This window comes from Theobroma cacao, chromosome 3 (genome assembly GCF_053813885.1).
Source record: "Theobroma cacao isolate CCN51 chromosome 3, ASM5381388v1, whole genome shotgun sequence".
Lineage (NCBI taxonomy): Eukaryota > Viridiplantae > Streptophyta > Magnoliopsida > Malvales > Malvaceae > Theobroma > Theobroma cacao.
The window spans coordinates 578,247-604,781 of NC_142641.1; the positions used below are offsets into that span (position 1 = coordinate 578,247).

Below are 26,535 nucleotides of genomic sequence, written 5' to 3' on the forward strand. Positions count from 1 at the left end.
AATGGCCCGCTCTTGCCGTTTAAGTTGAACGGTGTCTTAGCTCCATGCCTATGAAAAATCCGCAGAACTTGGCAGGCCCTCCATAAATCTTCTCTCTTTATGACTCTCCCCTTCTGTTCTCTTTCCGTACATCTTCCATGCCAAATTCTCCTAAGCTACGGTTTTGCATGTAAATCCTTTTTGTTTTCTTTCATAAAGAAAACCCTTTCTAATAAGTAAATTGTCAATGGTTAAGTCCTTTGCGTGACTTTGTCATGTACATAATGATAAATGGAATGGAAAAATTAAGATGAACAATCTCCATTTGTACGCCTCCTCCCGCTTCCGCCACCTCCCTAAGACCTTCTCTCTACGCCGCGAAGTTCCGTGGTGGGATCAAATCCTCGATCCGGGAAGCCAAATCGTGACCAAATGGAACTACATCATCCTCGTGACATGCCTCATAGCCTTGTTTTTGGACCCTCTCTATTTTTACCTGCCAGTCATCGCTGGCCCTGCCTGCATGAGTATCGATTTAGGCCTAGGAATCATTGTCACGTTCTTCCGTACGGTGGCAGACTTGTTCTTCCTCATGCACATCATCTTAAAATTTAGAACGGCTTTCGTGGCACCCAATTCCAGGGTTTTCGGGAAGGGAGAGCTGGTGATGGATCCCAGGGCCATCGCCATCCGCTACTTGAAGTCAAGTTTTGCCATTGATCTTGCTGCTGCGCTCCCTCTCCCACAGGTTTCTCACCCATTAATCACAATCATATGTTCATGTATATAATATGTTCCTTTTTCTTTTATCTCTTTTAAGTTTCTTGATTAATAGTTCTATAACATTTGTTATTTTTGCCTAGTGAAGAAATTTATTAAGCAATCGAGAGATTACAAAATTAGCAAAACAGTTAGCAAAGCAAGAACAAAATTCTATGCATATTCAACAACAAACTGACAAAACCACCTAAACGTGAAAACAAAAACCAAAACATTAAAAAAAGCTACAACGCCATCTCCTTAGAACACTTGTTTATCGGTTGCAACTCAGCATTTAGCTCATAATGTGTCTGTATATGCTTCGACTTAGCATTTCTTCTATTCTAGCATCTGAACTAGTCTTATATATATATATATATGCAGAAACAAACAAGGGCTTCAGGCTAACAATCGATGCAACTGTTTTCTGTGAAAAGAATGTCAAAGTAGCAAGGCTTGTTAGTGAATGTCTGTTGTCATGTTAATGTCTTTAAGTATGTGATGTATTAGAACCCCTTCTTCCACCGTCCTCGTATATCAGCTAGTATGAAAGCATAGTAGTAACTGAATTCTTCTCTTTGATGGGATGCTTTTTTCTTTTGTTTATTTGTGTGTGGTTGTTTTTACGATGCTATATATATAGTAGTAATTGAATTCTTCTTTTGTGTGTGTTTTTTATTGAACTTCTGTATCGTTTTGTGACATTAATATATCTATTTGGTAAAGAGAAAAAATTTCCATGGGATGCTTCCATTGGGAATTCAAAATAATGATCAAGCCTCCAATTAATGCATATAAATAAACAATTGTTGTTCAAAACTTCGAATTGGATAAGCAACAATATGGGGTATTTACAAATGTATAAGCTTCTATGTTCATGGCCATGATAGATCCTGTTTCCAATTCCATGGAACATCCCATAACAGTAAATCTGAAGTTTGGTTTCAGTTCTGAGAGTTCTATAGTTAGTGGTTCAGACATATGTTACATATGACAGCCAATCTCTAGTGGCTTAATTAGTTTAAGAGGCATGGATTCCGAAGTTCCACTGCAGATAGAGAAATTGCAAAATTACAAATGGAAATTGCTTCAACACTTGCACTCTTTATGAGCCATACGTATAATTCACATGGAGGCATTGATATTTTATTATGTTGCTTGCCAGATTGTCATTTGGTTCATAATTCCAGCAGCAAAAAGTCCATCGGCTGCTCATGCTAACCACACGCTTTCTTTCATTGTTCTCATTCAATATGTTCCTCGATTCTTCATCATGTTTCCTCTGAACCAGCGGATAATTAAAACTACTGGCGTTGTGGCTAAGACTGCTTGGTCAGGTGCAGCATACAATCTACTTCTGTCTATGCTGGCTAGCCATGTGAGTTCTCATCTCCCCATTTTCATCCCCTATTGCTTTATCATCCTGCTGTTATCTGATGCTAGAAGCTGGTGGGAACACCTGATACTGTTACCGTGAAGGACTCCTGCTGACCCCTTTGTTGTTGTTATCTGTCATTGTTTTAAATTGTCAGTGCAGGTCTTAGGATCTTCATGGTATGTGTTGTCTATTCAACGGCAGTACCAGTGCTGGAGAATGGAATGTGCTAAGGAGATGAATGCTACCCACTCACCATCATGTAATCCTTTATTCCTTGATTGTAGCACCATAGGAAAGCCCGAACGTAACTTTTGGCTCAAGGTTACTCGTGTGATCACTAGTTGCGATGCTAAGAATGATGACAACAACGATTTTCAGTTTGGGATGTTTTCTGATGCTTTCACCAACGATGTTGCTTCAGCAGATTTCCTTGATAAATATTTTTATTGCCTTTGGTGGGGTTTAAAAAATTTGAGGTATGCATCCACTTTGATTCCTCCTTTTTGTTAACATCTTCCTATTGAACAACTGGTTTTGACAGACCAAATAAAAAATGGAAGGTCAAAACAGCATGCTGAAGATACAAGGTTTAGTTTTTAAGAAATTAGGAGTGATTATCTTTGCAATCCCAAGATTAGACTGCATTCCAACGCAAACATGTGCAGAAACTTGAAAGAAATGAACTGCTCATACTCACTCATCTGACAAATACTTTGCATTATGTCAGTAAACATAATCATTGAAGTCCTAGTTGCTTTGTAACAAGTTAAAATTAGTTACTACAAAAATTAATAATTACTCCCTTAGCATAGTTAAAAGTTCTTGTTGATCATGAGTTGTCTTGAATGGGTATGATGCAACATAGTTCTCGAATTCTTCTACTTTTTGTCTGAGTATAATGCTGCATCATTTTCACTTAATTCAGTTAACAATATACAGTAGAAATGATGGGTTTCTAGAAATTTGCTTATGCATCATTGTTCAGCTTCAACATTTCACACACACTCTCTCTCTCTCTCTCTCTCTCTATATATATATATATATATATCTGCCTTTCTGGTTTGCATCTTTTATGTAGCGTTAGATATTGAAATTTCACTTTCTGGTATTAGTGCTAACACTTTTTTTCTCAACATTTTTTGTTATATGCAGTTCATATGGACAAAATATTGTGACTAGTACACTTAGTGGAGAAACATTATTTTGCATTCTTATTTGTATCATTGGTCTAGTTTTCTTCTCACATCTCATAGGCAACATGCAGGTATATATCCCTCTTTTCACAATATAAACTTGTACATGAATATCAGTTTCTGCATTGCTTTTTATCCGCCTTTCGGTTTAGTTGTTTGAGGGCAAAATGCGAGTTGCTATTGAAATGTTTCAGGAAAAACACCATGTGTAGATGCTTACACACACACACACCCAAAAGAAAAAGAAAACAACTTGTGTTTCTTTTTTCTTGTTTTCTCTTTGGATTTGGCAGGGGGCTTTTCTAAATCTTCAATAGCTTTATTCTTGTGACCTGCTAGCTGACTTGGTTTGTCCTCCCCACTTCCTTGCCTTGTTCCTATCTTTGATTCATAGGCACTATGGTGAGAATAAGACCAGTTAAAGACAATACAATTGTCCTTGATCTGTTTGAGGATATGGAACAAATGGCCTCAAGAAATAAATTCCAGTTAGATATTGGGAAGTTCAAGGAAGAGGAGGGTACATGAAGTTCCTACCAAATGAGTTGCTATAAGCATTTTAAAACATCTCTTCCTGAATTCCCTTCTATATTATGAGATGCAGCTAAGTTCAAGATGATTCGGATTACTTGACCGATAATCCTCATATTCCAGACTAATTTTGTCATTGTTAGAATATCCATATATACGAAACCTTATGAATCACAGCAAATTCTTGTCTATTTCACCGTGGAATAGTTTGTGCTCTGGTCTGTACCAACATATTAGTTAATATCTTTCCTCTATGAGTAGCCAAATGACCACCATTTCTAACTTAGTTCTTGAATAACTTGCCTTCTATGGTAAGCTAGACAGGTTAGTCATTCTTGTCATTCCAGATTGTTCAAGTAGAAAATTAAAAAAAAAGTAGTATCAGATATCATCCTTCATTCTGAAAACATTGAATTAATTCATGATACTGACTGAACATGGTAAAGTGAATATGAAGTACTGATAGTTCTCTTACTTCAATGAACTTTTGCTTTGTCACAGACCTATCTTCAATCTACATCAGCAAGAATAGAAGAGTGGAGGGTCAGACGAAGAGATACTGAAGAGTGGATGAGACACAGGCAATTGCCACCAGATTTGCAGGACCGTGTTCGCCGGTTTGTTCAATATAAATGGATTGCCACAAGAGGTGTTGATGAAGAAGCCATATTGAAGTCCCTACCCTTGGATCTCAGGCGTCAAATTCAAAGGCATCTCTGTCTTGCCCTTGTTCGCCGAGTAAGTCTTTGTTGTGTGGTATCCTTGTCATGTAACCAGTGCCTAAAAGATTCAAAAGGCAATGTTTAGTCACTGCCTGCTTGGATACAGTACTGTTAATGCAAGTAAAATTTCTAGACATCAGACAGAATGAGTATTGTCAAAATATATATTGAGGTAAAATTGTCAACAAGTTTTTTGAGAAATTACATCTCAAGCTGCTCAGATCATAAATTCATCTTCAGTATCCTCATTAAACATTATGAACATAACATAATGTTTAGTCCTATGATAGTTTTGTTACATACCATAGGACTAACTAGTAGCTGTTTCATTCCAGGTTCCTTTTTTTGCTCAAATGGATGATCAGCTCCTCGATGCCATATGCGAACGCCTTGTCCCTTCCTTGAACACCAACGACATGTACTTGGTCCGGGAAGGTGATCCTGTGAATGAGATGCTTTTCATCATTAGAGGCAGATTAGAAAGCTCTACAACCAATGGCGGTAGAGCAGGATTTTTCAATTCCATTACCCTGGGACCTGGTGACTTTTGTGGTGAAGAGTTGCTGACATGGGCCTTGGTTCCAGCCTCTACCTCTGAGTTAAACCTTCCATTATCAACCAGAACAGTCAAGTCCCTGACTGAAGTTGAGGCCTTTGCTCTCCGCTCCAGGGACCTCAAATTTGTAGCCAAACAATTCAAGCGCCTCCATAGCAAGACACTGCAACATGCTTTCAGGTACTATTCCCACCAATGGAGGACTTGGGGAGCTTGCTTTATACAAGCTGCTTGGAGAAGGTTCAAGAGGAAGAAGCAGGCAATGGAGCTGGCAAAGCAGGAGAACTTGTACTACATGCAAGACAATGAAGATGGCTACGGTGAGGGATCAGCTGCTGCAGAATATGATGATGGTGGTGCTGCATCAGCTGATAATGCAAACAACTCCCAGCATCTTGGTGCCACAATTCTGGCTTCTAAATTTGCTAAAAACACTAGAAAAGGAACCAAGAAGATAACTAGGATTGACCCTGACGACTCTAGCTTAAAATTGCCCAAAATGTTTAAGCCTGTGGAGCCTGATTTCTCTGCAGACCATGATAGTTAAGTACCATACACACGATCTAGCAAACATCTTGTTAAAAATAATCATTTACTGAACCACAAATAAAACAAAAGAAGGATTTCCATCTCCCAGCAGCAGTTTAATTGGATGAAATTGAAAAAGATGTGAGGTTGTGGGTCATCACCGGAAATATCATGTGAAAAAGTCCTTTCATTAATTAAAATATGCATATTTTTTAACTTAGGGGAATTAAATAAATACTACTATTAATGCTTTTGGATTGGTGAAAATTAGACAACAAACTTACAGTTGAAGAAAAAGAAAAAGAAATTTTGGGTCACCAAAAAGCATTGGATTCTGTATAATTCTGTATATGCATTTGATTTATTGAATTTTATTAATATATTTATTAATTTTTACATTCAGTTTCAATTTTTATTTAATCGTTTTCAAATACCATTTTGTGAATTTCATTCTAAAAACTCTCCCAATTCTAAAGAGAAAAATAATAAAATGCACATATACGTATAAGGAATAGAAATGCTGCTAGCTAGTTTCACTATTTTTGTCTCAATTATTTATCTCACATTGTGTAATATATAATAATTTATTAGATATGTTTAGAGTGAAATATACCGATTAACCAATGGGACAATCAATTCATAAATAGGAAGTTTTAAGTTGGCTTAAAAATAATGTTTTAAGTTGGATTGGAAAATTAATTTAAGATAAAAAAGATTCATTAAAAATTTAAAACCAATTACAAATTACAATCACAAGAAACAAAGTCTTTAATGAAATTAGAAGAACGCTATGCCGAATAAATATTTTCTGAAATAGTAATACCTTTTTCTGGCAAGTTGATAAGTAACTTTAATTTGTCACACTAACAAATATTATGAAAATTGACAAACAAACAATAAAGAAAGTCCACACAATGAAATAGTTTTTCTACTTTTGAGAAATTAAAGTATAATAAAATCTTTTTCAATAATTTCCTAAACCAAACCAAAGATCTCCTATGCACCCTCTCTCAATAGTTTCACAAGAACTCTTACTCAAACCTCACTCTAACTCCACCTTCACAGAGAGTAAAGCACTATTTACTCTCCTAACTTGGTTACAGACTTACTAGTATAAAAGTCCAAAGTAAAATAACATTAAGACTCAATTTGAAATAACAAGTTTAAAATAGTATAATTACTCAATATTGTACACAAACTAAATTATTAGTCAAATAAAATTTTAAATTCTAATCAACCTAAAGCTCGAAAACAAATTTGTAGCTGTTGACTTGATCTGTTTAACCACCCGGAGAGCATCACCTTCGAACAGCTTACATGTGAGGTGAATTACATATTCTTAGCAAATTCTAGTGCTCTGTTCGCAGCAATGGCTTCAATAACCAAAGGATCTGTTACTATCATTGCGCTCGCAGAAAAACCACCTAGCACCAACCTTTCCTAGTCACGAATTATCACACCTAAACCACTGTTCTAAAAGATGAACACGGTAACGTACATTGATGGAAGAATATGCTGGCATTTGGCATTTTACAGGACGATCTTCATCCTGCTGCTCCATAGAATGTTCAACAGGCCAGGACTCGATGTCTAACTCGATTGCATGATGGTGCAAGTCCATACCACCCTTGTGTCCGGGCTTCGTACTCTCATCTATTACTGGAATTTCACTTTCATTCCTATCCTGAGACCATACATTAATTGAATTATGTAAGCATCATGTAGCAAAATCATAAGGCAGACTGTTTGCTGGCATATATTGAGAACCAAAACTGTAAAAAGGCCAATTCCCCAAATTGAGAAATGCTGAGAGAGAGATATGAATGGACTTACAAAAACATCCCCACATTAAAATTCCGTAGAGAATATTTCATACTAAAAGAAATAAACAAGGGAATCACAAAATGGGATTTACGGTATGATTACATGTTCTATTTATCTGTCACAATTAACTGCAAGAAATTTCAATACTCGCCAATGTAATGGTTGTGTAGATATATTTGCACATAAAGAAATTAGTTAAAATAGTAATTAATTCCATAATTAAAATACCTGAGTCGATATGTTCTGATTCTTCTTCTTGGTCATTCGTAGATGAATCTACCATTAAAACATACGAGAGGTATGTGGGCAATGTTGGACCATTGTTTTCCTTTATCCTTTTTGCACCTTTCCCCTAGCATTGGACACCTCCTAATATCTAGATACAAAAGTGAGGGAAGCATATTTTTTCTGGGAAGGGATTTGAGCTTTGGGCAATTCTGGATATTCAAATATTGAAGAGAGGTGAGGTTTTGAAAGCCATTGGAGGATAAACTTTTTTACATTTTTTAGATTTTTGATAGAAAGATCTATGAGAGAAGAGGGCAGTTTCATTCCGATCTCCTCCTGAGGAAATGACACCACATATATACATTTTCTACCATCAATGTGGAGGGTTGTAAGAGAGGCGAGTCTATGCAATCCCCACTCCATGATTGCCTCACACAAATCTTGGGTTCACACATTAAAAGTGATGTTAGGTTGGTAAGGAAACCCCATTCTCTAATGGAATATTGCACCCTTGGACATGCCAGTATGAACAACTGTTGAAGAGAGTGGAGGTTGGGCAGAGCTTCGAGCTTTTCACACCCACAAAGCCACAAAGTTTTGAGGTTGGCGCTAGGCAACCCACTCTTTGGGAAACTAATCAGATTTGGACAATCTTGAAATTTAATTTGTTGAAGACAACTGAGCTTGTCCAGTCCTTTGAGTAAATATTTAATATTTCTACAATCCCAGAGTGAAAGAGATTCAAGACAAGTATTATCTCCAATTTTTTGTGCTAAAACTGCAAGCTCTGGGTATAGATAAATGTTCAACAATTTAAGCCCCACGGGTAACTGACCACTCGATGATAATGACTTTAGAGCTTCACATGCACTAACTTGAAGAGATTCAAGAAGGGATGTGCTACTGAAATCGATATTCTCAATGTCATCGAGTAAATATTGCAAATTCTCACAATTGTGAATGTTCAAAGTTCTAAGATTTGGAGGCAAGTTGTCCACCGAAAGTGAAACCAAATTTGGGCACTTTACAATCTCCAACTCTGTAAGACATGTAAGGTTGTGCGAGGATTTTGATAATCTCTCTAACCCTTGAAATCCTTCTAATCTCACATGTTTAATGTTGCATGGTATTTCTAATTGCAAAAGCTCTTCTTTTGCCTCCTCTTTTGCTGCCCCTATACACACAACTTGGGGATAATTTTGAAACTCTAAGTTATGAAGAGATCTCAAAGGTGCCAACCACCCCCACTTTGATTGCCACAAAGATGTCAACTCCTCACAACCATTGATTCGGAGATTTTTTACTATGATCAACTCTACCATCATCATTTCTCTTGTAACACATGCAAACTTTAAAATGTTTGAAAGAATGATTTTTTTTAATTGACCAAAGATCATCATAACTCCCGAGCATTATTTTTTTGCATCCATCAATTTCAAATTCGCATAACATTGGAAGATTTGAAATTGAAATTACCAATTCTTGGCATTTATGAATTGCAAGTTTCTTCAAATAATGAAGGCCATTAGGCAAAGTTCCAACCAATTTTGGACAATTCTCAATAAAAAGTTCTTGGAGGCAACAGAACTTCTTAGCTTGTTCATCAACTTCACAAAGTTTCCATTCTTTCGATTCTAACATATCTTTAAAACACAAGGTCTCTAATGAGGCAATCCATTTGGCCAATTCTCTCCATGAAACTCATTGCCAAGACTAATCGCACTTTTCATCCCCTTAATGAAGAGATGCTTTAAAAATGGTAATTTCCCAATTGGTGGTAGTAATATGCAACTTTGACAATCTTCAAGATTTAAAAATTGCAAATTTTTTAGTGAAACATCTTCCACCCAAATTGAAAATGTTATTCCAGCATAATACTTTATGGCAAGCTCTTTAAGCTCTTCACGAGGTTGAAGCAAATTCAACACTTCTCCCTCAACTTCTTTATTTCTTAAATTTTCATTGAAATCTTGACTCCACTTCAACTCTAAGTTATTGAGGTTTGACTTGCTAGATAGCTTAGCTTCGCATGCATATTGAGCTTCATCCACATTATGCAATTCACAAATTGAAATTTGACCTTTGAGATTCGATAAATTCTGCATCTCTCTTATATTCAATCCATTGTCTTGATCCACAATAAAATTAGACAACACTCAAAGATTTGTTAATTTACCAATTCCACTTGGCATTTCGTTTATTGAATATGCACCAGTAATATCTAGAAAGTATAGATTGTCTAAAATTCCTATTTTAAAGGGTAATTTCTCTAATTTCTTACAAAATCTTAATAAAAGAGTCTCTAAATTATAGAGAGTACATATTGAATTAAGGAGATCTTTTATCATAGTACAAGAGAAATCTAGGTAGCGTAAATGCTTCAAATTTCTAATATAAGAAGGAATTTCTGTGATGTAGTACCTTTTCAAAGAGAGCACCCTTAAGCATTTCAATCTCGATAGTATATCATTAAGAACGTTATTACTTAGGAAGCCTGCATAACACCTTGTCATCATATGAAAGGGTAGGTAGGTCCGTAGAGACTTTGCTTCAAAAAAGGTCTTAAACTTTCTGATTTCGTCATAATCATCAATGACGAGTGTTACTAATTGGACGTCTCATGACATCATGTCACTCCTTTTTAGAATTTAGTTCTCCTACAACAAACTAAGCTAGATCATTAATCAAGTCTTGCATTACAAATTGAGATTTATTCTTGCTAGATGCTTGAAAAAATGACCTCGATACTAGATTTTCAAAATACTTGCTACCCAAATCTTCAATTTTCCTTTTAGTGTTTTCTCCATCTAGAAAACCTTCTGCCATCCATAGTAAGACTATTTCCTCCTCCTTAATTCATAATCTTTAGAGACTAAAGAGCAACAAGCAAAGCACCGCTTTAATTGTGAAGGAAGATAATAGTAACTCAACCATAGAGCTGGAATTAGTTACTTTTTCCTTCAGGTAGATTCCAAATATCACTCTCTAATTTATCTTTCCATGCATCATGATTTGTCCTAGTGTGCAATACTCCTCCAATAGTTTTAGTTGCCAAAGGCAAACCACCACACTTCTTCACAATTTCCAAGCCAATCTCTTTTAAGTCTGGATGTTCTGTAAAATCTCCTTTATCTAATGCATGATGAGCAAGCATACAAAGAGAATCATGATCTAACAAGGTTTGTAATGTGTAATCTGTAACAGTTCTCATAATTGATGAAACATTATAATTACATGTTGTTACGAATATTTTGCTTCCTGGAGTCCTTGCATCAAAAGGAAATCGAAGCGTCATCCAATCAATGTAGTTCTTATTCCAAACATCATCCAAAACAAGTAAAAATTTCTTGCTTGACAACTTCTCCTTTAGACTGACTTGAAGCAAATTCAAGTCATTTATATCACAAGATAGGGATCTGACCGATTGTAGAATTATTTTTGTAATCTTAATAACGTCAAATTCCTCTGAAACACATACCCATGCTTTGAGATCAAAGTAACCTCTTATGCTATCATCATTGTAGACAAGCTGAGCAAGGGTTGTCTTGCCAATCCCTCCCATGCCGACGATGGGAATCACAGAAACGCCATTATCAAGGCCATCCTTCCTCAAAAGTAAATCAAGTATTGCCTTCTTGTCTTTATCTCTCCCTCGTACTTTAGCTTCATTCACTAGAGAAGTGCTAAGCAACCTTTTTGGTATTGCCACGGGCCTTCCAACACCATTCCCTCGCAGTTGCAAGTTAGCCTTTCGTGTTGCTAAACCTTCCAATCTTCCTGTAATCTCTTTAATGTTGAACACATCTTAAAGTTAAACATGATTGAACTTGGATGTCAACTAGTAAGAAATTTTTGTGCCTTACTTGAGCTGGCTTGATGTTCTTTCTATTAATGTCATGGTAAAAACGTATGAATTGAGAAAGAAAGAAGTAAAGAGTGAACTAGTAGGCTGCTGGACAGAAGCAGAGTATTCATCTTATATCACATGATGATCACACAGTGATCATATATACATTACAAAATGATAGTGTAGATGACACCTGTTACAAACCGCTTACAGGTGTTCTTTCAGAATGAAAACAACACATTAATATCAAAATATTGATAGCTAGAAGTATGTAGATCATGCTGTACAAAAGGCTTGCAAGTGTCCATGTAGGGGTTATCTTCTAACACTCCCCCTTGACACTTGCAATGAAGAGATTTAGTTTAGTTCTGAAAGCTTCAAATCTTGACTTTTGAAGAGGCTTGGTTAGAATATCAGCGAGTTATAGCTCTGAAGGGCAGCATTGAACATTTATCTCATTCTTTTCTACTGCATTTCTGATGGAATGATATTTCACATTTATGTGCTTAGTCTTGCCATGCCAGACAGAATTTTTAGCAATAGCAATGGCAGACTTATTGTCAATAAACAAATTTGTAGGAACTTTTGCTCAAATTTGATGTCCACAAGCAACTTCCTCAACCAAAGAGCTTGATTTGTAGCTTCAGCAGTAGCAACATATTCAGATTTTGCTGAAGATTGAGCTACTACAGATTGTTTATGTGAATTTCAAGAGAAAGGACCATTACCAAGTGTAAACAAATAACCTGATGTGCTCTTTGCATCTTCACTACTTCCTGCAAAATCAGAATCAATATATCCACATAATGCAAAGTCTGCTATCTTGGTGTAATGTATCCCATAATATTCTGTTTTCTTCAAATATCTCATAATTCTTTTGGCAGCAATCATATGCTGATCAGTTGGTGCTTGCATAAATCGAGAGAGAAATGCCACTAAGAATTGTATATCTGGTCTTGAAGCACAGATATAAAGCAAACACCCAATTAATCTTCTATATGCAGAAGGGTCTTCAAGTTGGTTACCAGAGTCTGCACAAAGTTTTTTGTTTGCAGCAGAAGGAGTTGACACAGACTTGCAATCTGACATCTAAAATTTCTTGAGAACCTTGGAGATATAATTTTACTGAGACAACCAAATACCAGTTCTCAAATGATGAACTTCAAGTCCAAGAAAATATCTCATAAGTCCCAAGTCTGACATTTCAAATTCTGTTTGCATCTGGGATTTAAAATTCTGCAAAGCTTGTTCACAATTTCCAGTAACTAACAAATCATCCACATACAATGACACTATCAATAGCAATTTGTTACCTAATTCAAGAGTATACAATGTGGCTTCATTCTGACTTTTAACAAAGCCTCGATGAATGAAGTGGTCATTGATTCTGCTGTACCATCTCCTTGGTGCTTGCTTCAATCCACATAAGGCCTTGTGGAGCTTATATACCTTGTTTTCTCCTGACAAGAGTTCAAACCCTTTAGGTTGGTCAATATAAATTTCCTCTTCTAAGATGCCATTGAAAAATGCATATTTTATGTCTAAATGATAGACATTCCACTTAAGTGCAACAGCCAGAGCTAACAATAATCTGATTGTGTCATACCTAGCTACTGGAGCAAACGTTTCTCCATAATCAACACCAGCTAGCTGACTGTAGCCCTTGGCTACTAACCGAGCTTTGCATCTGTTGAGGGAACCATCAGGATTTAATTTCTTCTTGAATATCCATTTGACACCAATAATATTTCTATCTGCAAGTCTGTCAACCAAAGACCAGGTGCCATTTTTTTGGATCATTTGAAGTTTTTACTGCATAGCTTTAAACCAAACAGGATCCTTACAAGCTTCAGTATAGCAGCTAGGTTTTTCAATAGTCACCAAGCTGTTCTGATATATGTCTTCAAGAGATTTGGTTCCCCTAACTGGCAGATCATCTATACTCTCATCTTCTTGAATTTCAAGTTGAGCATCAGAAGCAGAAGTTTGATCATGCTGACTTGGAGATGATAGTGGTGGCTGAGGTTCATTCCAGTTCCAGCTGGAAGCTTCATCAAACACTACATCTCGACTCACAACAACTTTATTTTTACTTGGCAAATAAATTCTGTATGCCTTAGCTTGAGTACTATAGCCAACAAATACTCATGATTCAGCTTTTTCACTCAATTTGTTTCTCAAGATATCTGGTATGTGCACATAACATACACACCCAAAGACTTTCAAATGGGCAATTGAGGGCATGAAACCATACCATGCTTCAAAAAGGATTTGATTATTCAAGGCATGGGTTGGCAACAAATTCTACAAATATACAGCAGTCTTTGCTGCTTCTGCCTAAAACTTCTGAGGCATCCTTTTCTGATATAATAGACATCTGCTCATGTCCATGACTGTCCTGTTTTTCCTTTCACTGACTCCTTTCTGTTGAGGAGTGTATGGAGCAGTAAGTTGATGAGCTATCCCTTGTTGATTGAGAAACTGAGTGAATTCATTAGAGGTATATTCACCACCATTATCAGTCCTCAAGGTTTTGATTTTGTGACCAGTTTCAAGTTCAACTCTGGTTTTGAAGTTTTTGAACAAAGTAAAGACTTCTGACTTGACTTTCATAAAGAAAATCCAACTCCATCTGGTCATATCATCAATAAACAAAAGATAAAACTTACTACCATTTAGTGATTCCTCACTTAGAGGTCCACCAATATCAGAGTGGATAAGTTCAAGCTTTGACTTGGTTCTGCTGGTACTGCTCAAAGGAAAAGGTTTCCTTGAAATCTAACCAAGCTGACATACACTGCATATTGAAGCATTATTAGATAATTTTGGAAGCTTATCAAGCATCCCTGAGTTGCTGACTTGTTCCAAGGTCCTGTAATTGCAGTGACCAAGTCTTCTGTGCCACAGATCAATCAATGAAACAGATTGTTCTTCAACTTGCAAGCATATATGCTCAGGTTTAATAGGAAAACATCTATTTCTCATTGGTATAGTCATCAGATATGCACCTGAAGGGTTATAAATTCTGCAAGCTTTATCTTTGAACAACAGAACATAACCATTTTCTAACAATTGTCCAACACTCAGAATGTTTTGTGCAAAAGAAGGAATAAACAAAACATCAGATATGTACCTGTGTCCAGTTGAGCTTGGAATTCGAACCTTCCCTATACCATATGCTTGTAGGTAACCACCATTCCCTATTCTGACTCTTGATCGATGGTTCTTATCAAGATCAACAAACACAGCTTCAGAGAGTGCAATATGCCGTGAGCTGCCACTATCAAGATGCCATTCACAGTTACCACGATCACTTTCAGAATCTAACTGAGCCATAAACAAAACCTCTTCAGCTAATTTTGAGCTTTCAATTGTGTATGCAGGTTTATCTTCAATTGTTCTGTTTCTGCACACTTTATCAATGTGTCCTGATTGACTACATATCTTGCACTTTGCATTTGGCCTAAACCAGCAGTAGTCATCAGTATGATTTCTTTTCTTACAGAAGGAACATGGCTTGAACTTGTTTTTCTTGTTTGAAGATTGACCAGATTGAGCAGTCTTCTTGTCTTTGTCTTTGTAATTTTTCTTGGTAAAAGCCTCAACTTTTGCTTTACCTTTGCCTTTAGCAAGAAAGGCTTTCTCCCCAAGAGCTTCATCTCTTACTGATATCCTCAATTCTGCAGCTTGCAAGGCACTGACAATTTCTGTAATTGAAATGTCAGGGAAGTCCTTTGATTGTAGCAAGGAAGCTATTGTAGGTTCAAACTTTCCTAGTACACTATTGAGAATCTTCTCAGCTACTCGAACTTCTTTAAGCTCTTCACCAAACAACTTTATCTGGTTAGTAAGCTTAAGAATCTGGTCTATATATTCTTTTACAGACTGACTCTCTTTCATTCACATCATGTCAAAGTGCCTTCTCAAGTTCTGTGCCTGCATATGCCTTGTTCTAGAGGTGCCAACATATTCTTCCTGTAGCTTTGTCCAAGCTGCCTTGGCAGTTTCACACTCCATGATTCTGCTGAAAATATCCCCAGAGACAGCAGACTAAATGAATGAAAGAGCTCTAAACTTCTTTGCAACTTCCTCTTCATATTGCTTAACTTGAGCAGCAGGAGCATTCTCCCTTGGTGTTTGTGGTTCAGCATCTTGTTCTACTGCATTCCACAGGTTATAACCTTTCAAGTAAGTCTTCATTTTCACGGCCCAAACTCCATAATTGAAGCCATCGAAGACTGGTGGAGGCTGATGAGTTATGTTTGGAGTTGTCATTATAATAGGGAATTAATTCTTGAGATAAGAGGTTAAAGGAGAACTACTAAAAACACATGAGTATTGAAGAAGGTTATCTAAGGTCTTACAGGAATCGAGAGGAGCTCTGATACCATGTTAATGTCATGGTAAAAACGTATGAATTGAGAAAGAAAGAAGTAAAGAGTGAACTAGTAGGCTGCTGGACAGAAGCAGAGTATTCATCTTATATCACATGATGATCACACAGTGATCATATATACATTACAAAATGATAGTGTAGATGACACCTGTTACAAACCGCTTACAGGTGTTCTTTCAAAATGAAAACAACACATGAATATCAAAATATTGACAGCTAGAAGTATGTAGATCATGTTGTACAAAAGGCTTGCACGTGTCCATGCAGGGGTTATCTTCTAACACTTTCATCAACTTACGCCTCAAAGCTTCAGTCGCAAACTTGTCCAAGATGTCATCCACGTCATAAGCCAAGTCTTGGAGGTCAGCCAGCCAAATCTTCACAGCCTGGTTCTTCATTTTCTTCTCCTCCGCGTCAGCAAGCACTGCATGGATAGTCCTCAATATCGTTTCCTAGTTCATAATCTCCTTGCGAACCCGCTTCTCAGTGACAAGCTTGAACTCGGAAGAGATAAACTTGCGGAGCAACTCCTCAAAGAAAGCAGATAGCGCAGCCTCTCCAGTGAAAGCCATGATCAACGTCTTTAACAAAGGAATTATGAGATAGAGAAAATCCAAGAGTAGGATATTGAAATAGGGGAAAACGGCTGAAGTTTTGCTCTGTGAACGTTGAAGGGTTAGCAGCTTGTTTGAAAATGTTTTCTGAATCTGATTCGGTTGGAAAGTTCTTTGTGCATTCACATGGGATTCTCATCAAAATGAGTTGTAAAAATGTCAAAAGAAAAAACAAAACAGCTGTGACAATCAACATGATGTTCAATTATGACAGCCTAAGCTAGCAGGTGTCTGCTGGCCATGGCTCTGTACGAACCTTGTTTTGCTAGTAATTTCCTCTCGCTAATTTAGAATTTCTAATTAAAGTTTGTAAAAGTCAAAGGGCCACCATCGAAACGTGAAGGAAAACTAAAGAAGTTGTTATTGAAGGAAGGGGGAGTCACGTGCCTACCATTTTTCTCTAGGAAAACGTTTGTTTAGACATTTTGGTCTCAAAATTCTGCCGTACTTCCAATGAAGCTCCTCGGACCATCTAGACTTTGAATTTTCCAATGAAGTTAATCTAGATGCAACCTTCATAGATTATCTAAAGATCTCACCAACCAATCCCTTCATTTAGATGCAGAAGCCAGTAGTTCATTGTGCTAAATCCTACAATGAACAGTACCAAAGTCTTTGATATTTTGGTGACATTTTTTTTTTAACAAAATCTCTTATCAATGTGAGCCAATTATTGCCTCTTTGGGTAAGATGTTGCTGTTGGCAGTGACTGGCTGTTTCTCCCCTAATTTCATTAAAAAAAAAAAAAATCTCCCCATCATTTCAATTTTCAATGTCAATTTTAATTCCTTATGAGATTAAATGTTCTAAATTAATATAAAATTAGAGGAGTTTATACTTCATGAGATTTGGATTTTAAAACCTATTAATGCTTTTGGACAACAAACCTAAAGTTGAAGAAAACGAATACACTTTGGGTCACCAACAAGCATTGGAGGCCAGAAAATCTTATCTGCTATTATCTGCAACTGGAAGGCTTTGTTTTTATCCTACAATAATTATGACCTTTTGATGTCCTCCTGACGGAATTGGAAGATGCTCATCATGCTTTGACAAATACATATGATGTCCACTAATGACAGCCCAGCCAGCAGGTGACCGCTGGCCATGGCCTTTGTACTTACCTTGCTTACCCGGTAACACCTTTGTCATATCTCAATATTGGAGATGAGCAAGATATGTAAAACAAACTGTCTCTTTGTTTTTCTTTCTTTTTTACTCCAGTGACTAGTTAGCAGAATTAGGTCCCACGACAAATCGATAATTAGTTGGCATGCACGCATAATATCACTATGTACATGTACCATTTGGATTCTCATCATTGGGATTTGGTGTAAATTATCTCTGAAAAGATATTTTACGTTAATTTTAATTTATTTTATATTTATATCATATAATCTTTGATTCTATTAATAATTATAATATTTAAAATTTTTTATTTTATAATTTAATACTGAATGTTTTTCTCTCATTCCCTAATTCCTTTCGGCAATTTAGAATTTTAATTAAAGTTTGCAAAAAGTCAAGACGCAGTCATGAAAAACAAAAATCATATGCAAAATTCTGTTTCATTCCCTTCTTCTTCTTACTTTCAATTACACAAAATTAATGAAAAAAACATGTATATTGACTTAATTAAAATCAATGATTTTAGACGGACCGAAACGAAAAAATCATACACGATACATGTTATTAAATTTTTTTTTTCAGGAATTACTAATAATGAGATTTATTTTTTAATTTTTTGGAAAAATTTCAATTTCAATTTTTTAAATAGAAAATCTTTCTACTTTCAGATATTAATGGAATCGACAAACTTCGGAATTTAACTAAAACAGAGATATAAATGAATGGAAGAGAACTTGTGTTGGAAAATTAAACCCTCCAACCGGTGACAGGTACAGAGTGACTCAAGTGAAGCACGAGAGTCAAGCCATGGCTTTGAAGATGAAGCTCCATATGGACTAATTTATGCTCTGAATTTTCCAATGATGTTGGTCCAGATACAACCTCCAACCTTCTCTGGAAGGATAAAGTTAAAAAATTAATAAAATCTTTGTTTACTTTTATACCAAAAGAATATACTACAAGGATTGTCCAAGTGGCAACAAGTTCCCATGCATTATGATAAGACCAAGGAAAAACCAAAGGGTTAAAGTATTGCACGTGCTTCAAAAAAAAATCAGCTCTTTCATTTAATTATATCAAAATTAGGGTTTGCCTAACAAGTATAATTACAATTGCTAGGGCATCATGTTAGTCTATGGATAATAATTTGATCAATTAATTGGATGGAGATATTAGTTCTAAGAAAATAATAAACAATCCACAAAAATTATCTAAATGAATCCAAATAGAGATATATGATTATTTCACAAAAAATAAAATAATTAATATTAACAAGAACGATATTAATTATTTTATGTTTTTAATAAATCATAATGACACTTTAACACGATACAATAATATAAAAATAGATTAGATTAAAATTTCCATTTCTTTTCTCTCTCTATCTATCTTCTTCTTACCTGAAAGGGAAAAGAAATCCCAATTTATGTAATTAATTATAGCACCAACTATGGATTAACAATTTGATAATGAGATTAAAAAAAAAAAGGAAAAGGTTGCCCATCAGATATTTGGTTCACGGCGAAGATAAAGGACCTGACAGTGACACCCAGTTGCCCAAAACTCCATCCCAAATGCTGGGAAACACGTACTTTTTGTTTCAATTCTGCCACGATCGATACCTGGCTGTTGCTGTCCCCTCTCTTATTTCCCACGCAGGTACCAAGAGAAATGATTCATGGTTATTCTTCATCAAGAAACAATATTTCATCAATTTATTATTAGTAACATGCATATACATATATATATACATAAAAAAAATTATAAAAAATAACCTTTTTTAATAAGAACAATTCAAAAATAATAATCAAAATAAATTTAACTGTTTTTAGTAGTCATAAATTGATAAAAATATCCTTGAAACTATTTCAAATAAATTAAACAATTCATCACAATTTTTTTTCATTTGTACTTCCGATTTATCTCTTTCACCGTTCCATTTTCTCTAATTATATCGATTTTTCTCTTCGGTATTCATCTGCTATGTTCTCGATTTCTCTCTCCCATATTTTTAGATTTTTTTTTTTACACCAAACGATAATTTTGTTGTGTTTGAGTAGATAGCTATTTGAGGAATTTAATTTTTAGATATTTTGGATAAAATAAAAATAGTAAAAATGATCATAGATATTTAAATAATTTTTAATTAGATCAATTTGGGACCTAAACACCAATAAACTCAAAATTTTGAAATTTATAAATATAGTTTTTCAAAAAAAAATTTCGATTTTTAGTCGAAATAGTGTTTTAGATAATAAAATTTGTGTTTTGATTTATAAAAACATGTTAGAAATATTTTAATCGGCGTCAAATTGTCAAAAAAAATCAAAAAATAAATAAAGAGAGTTTAAAAGATTTTAAGTTTTGGTTCGTAAGTAACAACAACAATTTAGGCATTAAAGTGTAACAAAATATTTTTGAATATGACGTATAACAACAATATTTTTTTTCCAATATAACGTGTAACAACCTAACTATGGCGTATCATATATTTTTATATATAACGTGTAACAACCTAATCATAGCGTGTTATATGTTTTTGTATATGGTTTGTAACAAGTGTAACAACCTAACTATGTCGTGTAACAACCCAACCATGACGTGTCATATATTTTTGTACATGACGTGTAACAACTTAATCATGACGTGTCATATATTTTGTACATGACGTGTAACAACTTAATCATGATGTGTCACATGTTTTTATACATGACATGCAACAACTTAACTATAACATGCAACATATTTTTTTATATAATGTGTAATATTGTGTAATATTATGACGTATAATTTCATTAAGAGTAATTTTGTTCAACTTATTTAAAAATAATTAAAAGTATAAAAAAAGTTATTTTTGAAAACATCTTATCTATAAGGGTTTTTTTTAAAAATATCCTTATATATAATGACCCAACGATTTTTTTAATTTTCAAAAAAACATTTAATCAATAAGAAATCAAATTTTTAATAAAAAATATTGATTTTGAATTTTCAAATCCATAAAATATTAAAACTTATGAAATTGAAAAAAGATTATCTTTTATTATTTAATTCAATTTATATAATAATCTACTTTAATGGTGGAGCCTACATCGAGCACTAAAGTCTTTTAAGAAATATTGTTTTGTTAAAAACGCTCTTGTCAATGTGAGCCAATTATTGCTCTTTGGGTAGGATGTGCTATTGCCACCGTCCAGCTATTTCTCCCCTAATTATAGTCTTAATTGCCCTCTATTTTTTTTTTAATTTGAACAAAAGGCTCAAACGTTGCTCGTTAAGTAATGGAGATTATATATTAATTAATAAATTAAATATTTAAGTATTAATTATTTTAGATTTTATTTTTATATATCTTAACTAGATGCACACAAATTTTTATTAGATTTAATTTTTATACATCAATATATTAAAAAATATTTTCAAAGAAATAATTTCAAATTTTTTTATTTTAAAATAAAAATAACTGTTGACAACTTTTTATTGTCATCTCTGCTCCACTCCCCCATGCATATCTTCTTTTTTTTTTTTTTTTTGAATAGACAAAAACCCAGATAATATCTTCATTTTTATATGTTGGAAAAGCTATCTCTTGCTGAATTGTCCGTCTTTCGCTGCTCTGTTCACCAATCAACATCATCAACTTCTTTAATATATCAAGAAAAGAGAGAAAGAGACATGAACACGTCCATTTCTATTTGGATCTCTGTAGTTAAAAAAAGGAACTATAAGTTAAAGTGAACTATAAGTTAAAGTGCAAGTTGCAAGTGGTTGACACTGTGTGGTTGATGTTAGAGACCGGTGTTTGATTAGTTTCTTTGCTTTTTATCTGGAAAGACATTGTAAGTTTAGTCTGCACACGAAACAAAGCAAGAAAAGACCTTGGAAACAACAAAGGAGTAGGGGAAAGAGGAGAAAGGGTAGAGATATTCCTGTGTAGCCATGGCAGCTCGCAGAATCTCTTCGTTGCTTACTCGTTCACTCTCTGCTTCTTCTTCTGCCTCTGCTTCTCTGCTTTCATCTCTAGGTGGCCACTCATCTCTTGAATATATCTTTCCTTTCTTTGTTTTGGTTCATGTTTTCTTCTTTTTTTTTTGTTTCTTTAACGTTTTTGTTTTGTTACAGATACATCCCAAGTCCACTGATTTTTTATTGGATAGAGTAGTTTCTGTTTGGTTGATGAGAAACTGAAAACAGAAAAAGGAAAAAGTTGGCTGTTTTGGTCTATATATCTTTTTGTTTAGCTTTTTTTGGTAATTTGAGGAAGGGTTCAAGCTTGGTACAATTAAGCTTTTAAAGATCTGTTCTTAGAAGCTTTTTCCTGTTGTATAATCTTTTTTTCTCCCTTTTTGCTCAGTTGTCTCATTAATTTAGCTGAAGCTTGAGTGTCTGTCCTGCTAAAATGTTGGGGGGAAACCAACAATAAATGCAAGAAGCAGGATCTGGGTGGCTTAAAATGTCAACATCATCTATAAATAAATAGTATTTGGAATAAATTCAAGTAGATTCACACCTAGAATCCTGTGATCTTGTGTCATCTCTATCTCTCTTTCAAACCCCATTTTTGGAGTGTTGGATATGAATTACAGGAAGGCAAATGCATTGAACCATAGATGGAAAAGATCCACTTTAATATTCATTTGTAACACATTCTAAAATCATCATTTTTTATTCAAGAGAACTTACTTCTTCCATGCTATGAATGTATTACTCTTCTTTTCTTTCTAACAAGGTTGGAATTGTCCCTGTTTTTCAATTAGTTTCTCTCTTTGGACAACAATTGTTATGCAAACGACTTACCTGTCTGCAAAACTGTAAATTTTGCAGGGAGAAACAGTAGCAGGAATGGAAGTATCAAGAGGTTAAGCACTTCTACAGCGCTAGAGGAACTGATTGTTCCACCGGTTCAAATTGCCTACACTCAGAATTTAATTGATGGGAAATTTGTGGATGCGGCATCAGGTAATCTTTATTCACTACTCAAAAGAACTTAGCTTGTGTTTTGAGCCATCTCTAGTTGTGCAATGAAGCTGATGTTGGAAATTATTTATGCATTGATCACAGGGAAAACATTCCCCACCTATGACCCTCGTACTGGAGAAGTGATTGCACATGTCGCTGAAGGTGATGCTGAAGATGTTAACCGTGCAGTTGCTGCTGCTCGCAAGGCATTTGACGAGGGACCATGGCCAAAGATGACTCCCTATGTAAGAAGTTTTCCCCTTTGTATCTCCCTATCTCTTTGCATTTTGATCTGGGATGGCTTATTAATTGTGGAAATTTTCTGATATTGTTTATGCTTTTGTTTCAGGAACGGTCACGAATATTGTTGCGCTTTGCTGATTTGGTTGAGAAACATAGTGATGAGCTCGCAGCTTTAGAGACATGGAATAACGGAAAGCTTCATGAGCAGGCTGCTAAAGCTGAATTGCCATTGCTGATACGCCTTTTTCACTACTATGCTGGTGGGATCACTGAGACAAAGTAGATTTCATTTTCTTTGTCTTGCTCATGTTTTATCTTTTCTTGACTTTATCTGCAAATCGTGTAGGTTGGGCGGATAAGATCCATGGGTTAACTGTTCCAGCTGATGGAAATCACCATGTTCAAACATTGCATGAACCAATTGGTGTTGCAGGACAGATAATTCCATGGAACTTTCCTCTTCTCATGTTTGCTTGGAAAGTTGGGCCTGCATTAGCCTGTGGCAATACTATAGTCTTAAAGACTGCTGAGCAAACTCCTTTGACTGCTCTCTATGTGGCTAAGCTGTTCCATGAGGTAAGGATAACAATGACGAGATTAGCATAAAGACCAAGAGTCAAATCAAAATGTCTGAACACCCATAGATCCTTGCTGGTATGAAACTAGTATAAACTGTCATGAAAAGAGGTCTTTTGCTGTACGTGGGTGCTTCAACTCAAACTCAGGGGACATTCAAATGAACATAAGCATCCAAGACAAACAGACAAACCAAAAATTTGTTTGTCTTATGCAATAACATCTTGTTAAATTCAATGTTGAACATATTTTGAGATGCTGTTCAGTTTCTTTAGAATTGCTCGAATCACTTTTAGTTTTCCTTATCTTAAATTGACAACATTTTGATAGCTGAAAAGGCACCATTTTGAAATCTTACCTTAATGCTTTATGACAGGCTGGTCTACCTCCAGGTGTTCTGAATGTAGTTTCTGGCTTTGGTCCTACAGCTGGTGCAGCTCTTGCCAGTCACATGGATGTAGACAAGGTATCATAGTTCTTTAGTGAGCTCAGGATGTTCTGCTTTCAATATTGATTCATAAGCACATATCATAAACTGCCAGCTTATAATGTGACATATAACCTTTGAATTCATAGAGGAACAAAAATGGCAGGTACATAAATAACATCTGCTGTAGCTGAAATCAGTTGACTCTTTATTATCTAGTCCAGTCCCTGTTAATTTTTCCTGCAGAATGCACAATTCAATTCTTGTTGTTTCAGTCACACGTATGATTCCTACCAAAGAAAAAGACAGATATACCTATTAACTTCAGTGATGTCACAGCAACAATCTTTCTTGGGCTATCACTCAGTGGGAACCTGATTGGGGGTTTGGGCTGTTGTATTAAGAGTACAATCACACATCTAATAATCAAGCAAGAAGATAGATCAATTCTCTACTTGTTCTATCTCATTTTCGGTCATTAATACTCATTTTGTGTGGGCTTCTGCATCTGTAGCAGAGTTCCTACTTTATTATTCATAGTGTAAGAGTAGAAGCTCCATATATACAAAAGGAAAGAAGAAAAACTTGCAGCTGCTTCAGATATGCACTATAAGCCGTGTGTATATGCTTTTGAAAGCCATTATAACTTTGTTTGCAGATTGCATTCACTGGATCAACCGATACAGGTAAGGTTGTGCTTGAATTGGCTGCAAAAAGCAATCTTAAGCCAGTAACATTGGAGCTTGGAGGGAAATCACCTTTCATAGTATGTGAAGATGCTGATATTGATCACGCTGTGGAGCTTGCACATTTTGCTTTGTTCTTTAATCAGGTACCTTTGATGAGTTTCTTCCCAAAGTTGACATTGGATGAAATTTAGGATGTTAACATGGTAGACTTATGTAATGCTCTCTGTCTTCAGGGGCAATGTTGCTGTGCTGGGTCTCGCACTTTTGTCCACGAACGTGTATACGATGAGTTCCTAGAGAAAGCAAAGGCACGTGCATTGAGACGTGTTGTTGGTGATCCTTTCAAGAAGGGTGTTGAGCAAGGTCCTCAGGTACTCCAACCTCCCAACATTCCCCCTCTGTCTCTCTCTCCCCTTTCCCTCAATATGTAACTGGAAGAACTTGGTTCTGTCTGTTTAAAATAGGCTCATTACATGCTTTTTAGCTAGTTCTTAGTTTAAGGTGCAATGCTGTCGAGAACTGAATTTTATAGTAGCAAGCTAACCTTATTATGCAATTCTAAAAGTTATTCTAGAATGTCTACATTTTTGTGTGTATTTTTAATTATGTAATCGAAAGCACATGACGCACGATTGAGATGATGTCTCTATTTATCTCATCAAAATCTCAGATTGACTCAGAGCAGTTTGAGAAAGTCCTAAGATACATAAGATCTGGCATTGAAAGCAATGCAACCCTTGAATGTGGAGGTGACAGACTTGGCAAAAAAGGCTACTTCATCCAGCCAACTGTCTTCTCAAATGTTACGGTAAAAACCTTCATTGCCTCTGCAATAAATACTTGTAACATAATGTTATTAGCATATTACTTAACACAATCCTTGCATTCTTATCAAATAGGATGATATGTTGATAGCAAAGGATGAAATCTTTGGTCCAGTGCAATCTATCTTAAAGTTCAAGTAAGTGAAAAACATTCCAACCCCATTTCCCTGACTAGAACTCAATTGCCCCATTGATTATCTGTTTGACCTCTATCCACATGAGATGAAATCATTTCAGTTCAAAACCAAATGGAATGTTCATTTGATTGCTATAAGATAGATAGAAAAACCCTTCTCATATGCATCATCTTTTCATTTGACATTGGAAAAAACACTTCTACCAGAGATCTCGATGAAGTAATTCGAAGGGCAAATGCAACCCGATATGGTTTAGCAGCTGGAGTTTTCACCAAAAACATAGACACCGCCAACACCTTGACACGGGCATTGAGGGCTGGGACTGTATGGGTTAACTGCTTTGATGTCTTTGATGCTGCAATTCCTTTTGGTGGGTACAAGATGAGTGGCATTGGCAGGGAAAAAGGAATCTACAGCCTCCATAACTATTTGCAGGTGAAGGCAGTTGTTACACCTTTGAAGAATCCAGCATGGTTGTAATGTTATCACATCCAGCTTTGATCATGCCTTGTCTTTTTATTTTTATCTTGTTTTGGAATTGCAATAAAAGATAGCACACAGAGCTCAGTTTGTAATCATGCGATGGAACGGAAGTCATCACCCATGCAGAAAATCATTGCCTTCTGATCTACTTGATTGCTTAAAGATTGTGCCTGCAGGTCTTGCTTTGTGTTGATATAAAATACTATCAATGAATGGAGCTCTATGCCCTGCCCTGGGTAATGGTTTTTTTAACCATTTGTTTCCTTCTTTCTTCTTGCCTGAAATAGAAACCAAACTAAGGCACAATGCTATAATGTAAATAAATTAAAGTAATGTAGGAAGTACAATAAATTAAAATGTAAGGATATTCATTTTCAATTTTAATGTAAATAAATTAAAATAGTTTAGGAACCTTTTCAAATATTATGTCATCTTAATTAAGTCAGTAAAATGAAGGTGCCACCTATTGATTTTCATGTCAGCCTCTTATGAGCCTATATATCTGAACATGACT

General features: G+C 35.4%; 2 protein-coding genes and 1 pseudogene across 2 annotated transcripts; 2 read left to right on the forward strand and 1 right to left on the reverse strand.

The window, feature by feature from the left end:
* The first annotated feature begins 289 nt into the window (after positions 1–289).
* LOC18603876 (putative cyclic nucleotide-gated ion channel 16) lies at positions 290–5,665 on the forward strand. Its single transcript, XM_018116852.2, has 6 exons — positions 290–727; positions 1,904–2,116; positions 2,276–2,592; positions 3,269–3,380; positions 4,342–4,578; positions 4,898–5,665. Exons 1-6 carry the CDS (start codon positions 290–292, stop codon positions 5,663–5,665), a joined length of 2,085 nt encoding a protein of 694 aa, XP_017972341.2.
* A 2,065-nt stretch (positions 5,666–7,730) lies between these two features.
* Positions 7,731–16,828, reverse strand: LOC148763422 (putative disease resistance RPP13-like protein 1; annotated as a pseudogene).
* A 4,592-nt stretch (positions 16,829–21,420) lies between these two features.
* ALDH2B4 (aldehyde dehydrogenase 2B4) lies at positions 21,421–26,273 on the forward strand. The gene is made up of 11 exons (XM_018118128.2): positions 21,421–21,707; positions 22,508–22,642; positions 22,745–22,887; positions 22,992–23,145; positions 23,232–23,461; positions 23,838–23,927; positions 24,547–24,720; positions 24,811–24,948; positions 25,248–25,385; positions 25,477–25,538; positions 25,745–26,273. The coding sequence occupies exons 1-11, from the start codon at positions 21,623–21,625 to the stop codon at positions 26,016–26,018; spliced, it is 1,623 nt and encodes a 540-aa protein (XP_017973617.1). The 5' UTR covers positions 21,421–21,622; the 3' UTR covers positions 26,019–26,273.
* The last annotated feature ends 262 nt before the right edge of the window (positions 26,274–26,535 follow it).

Excerpts from the sequence above, each read along its gene's own strand:
- LOC18603876 (XM_018116852.2), top strand. The coding sequence starts at position 290 with ATGAACAATCTCCATTTGTACGCCTCCTCCCGCTTCCGCCACCTCCCT. Across the intron at positions 2,593-3,268 it reads TGGGGTTTAAAAAATTTGAG|TTCATATGGACAAAATATTG; the intron begins GTATGCATCCAC and ends TGTTATATGCAG. Across the intron at positions 4,579-4,897 it reads GTCTTGCCCTTGTTCGCCGA|GTTCCTTTTTTTGCTCAAAT; the intron begins GTAAGTCTTTGT and ends GTTTCATTCCAG.
- ALDH2B4 (XM_018118128.2), top strand. The coding sequence starts at position 21,623 with ATGGCAGCTCGCAGAATCTCTTCGTTGCTTACTCGTTCACTCTCTGCT. Across the intron at positions 23,146-23,231 it reads CCTTTTTCACTACTATGCTG|GTTGGGCGGATAAGATCCAT; the intron begins GTGGGATCACTG and ends CAAATCGTGTAG. Across the intron at positions 25,539-25,744 it reads CAATCTATCTTAAAGTTCAA|AGATCTCGATGAAGTAATTC; the intron begins GTAAGTGAAAAA and ends CACTTCTACCAG.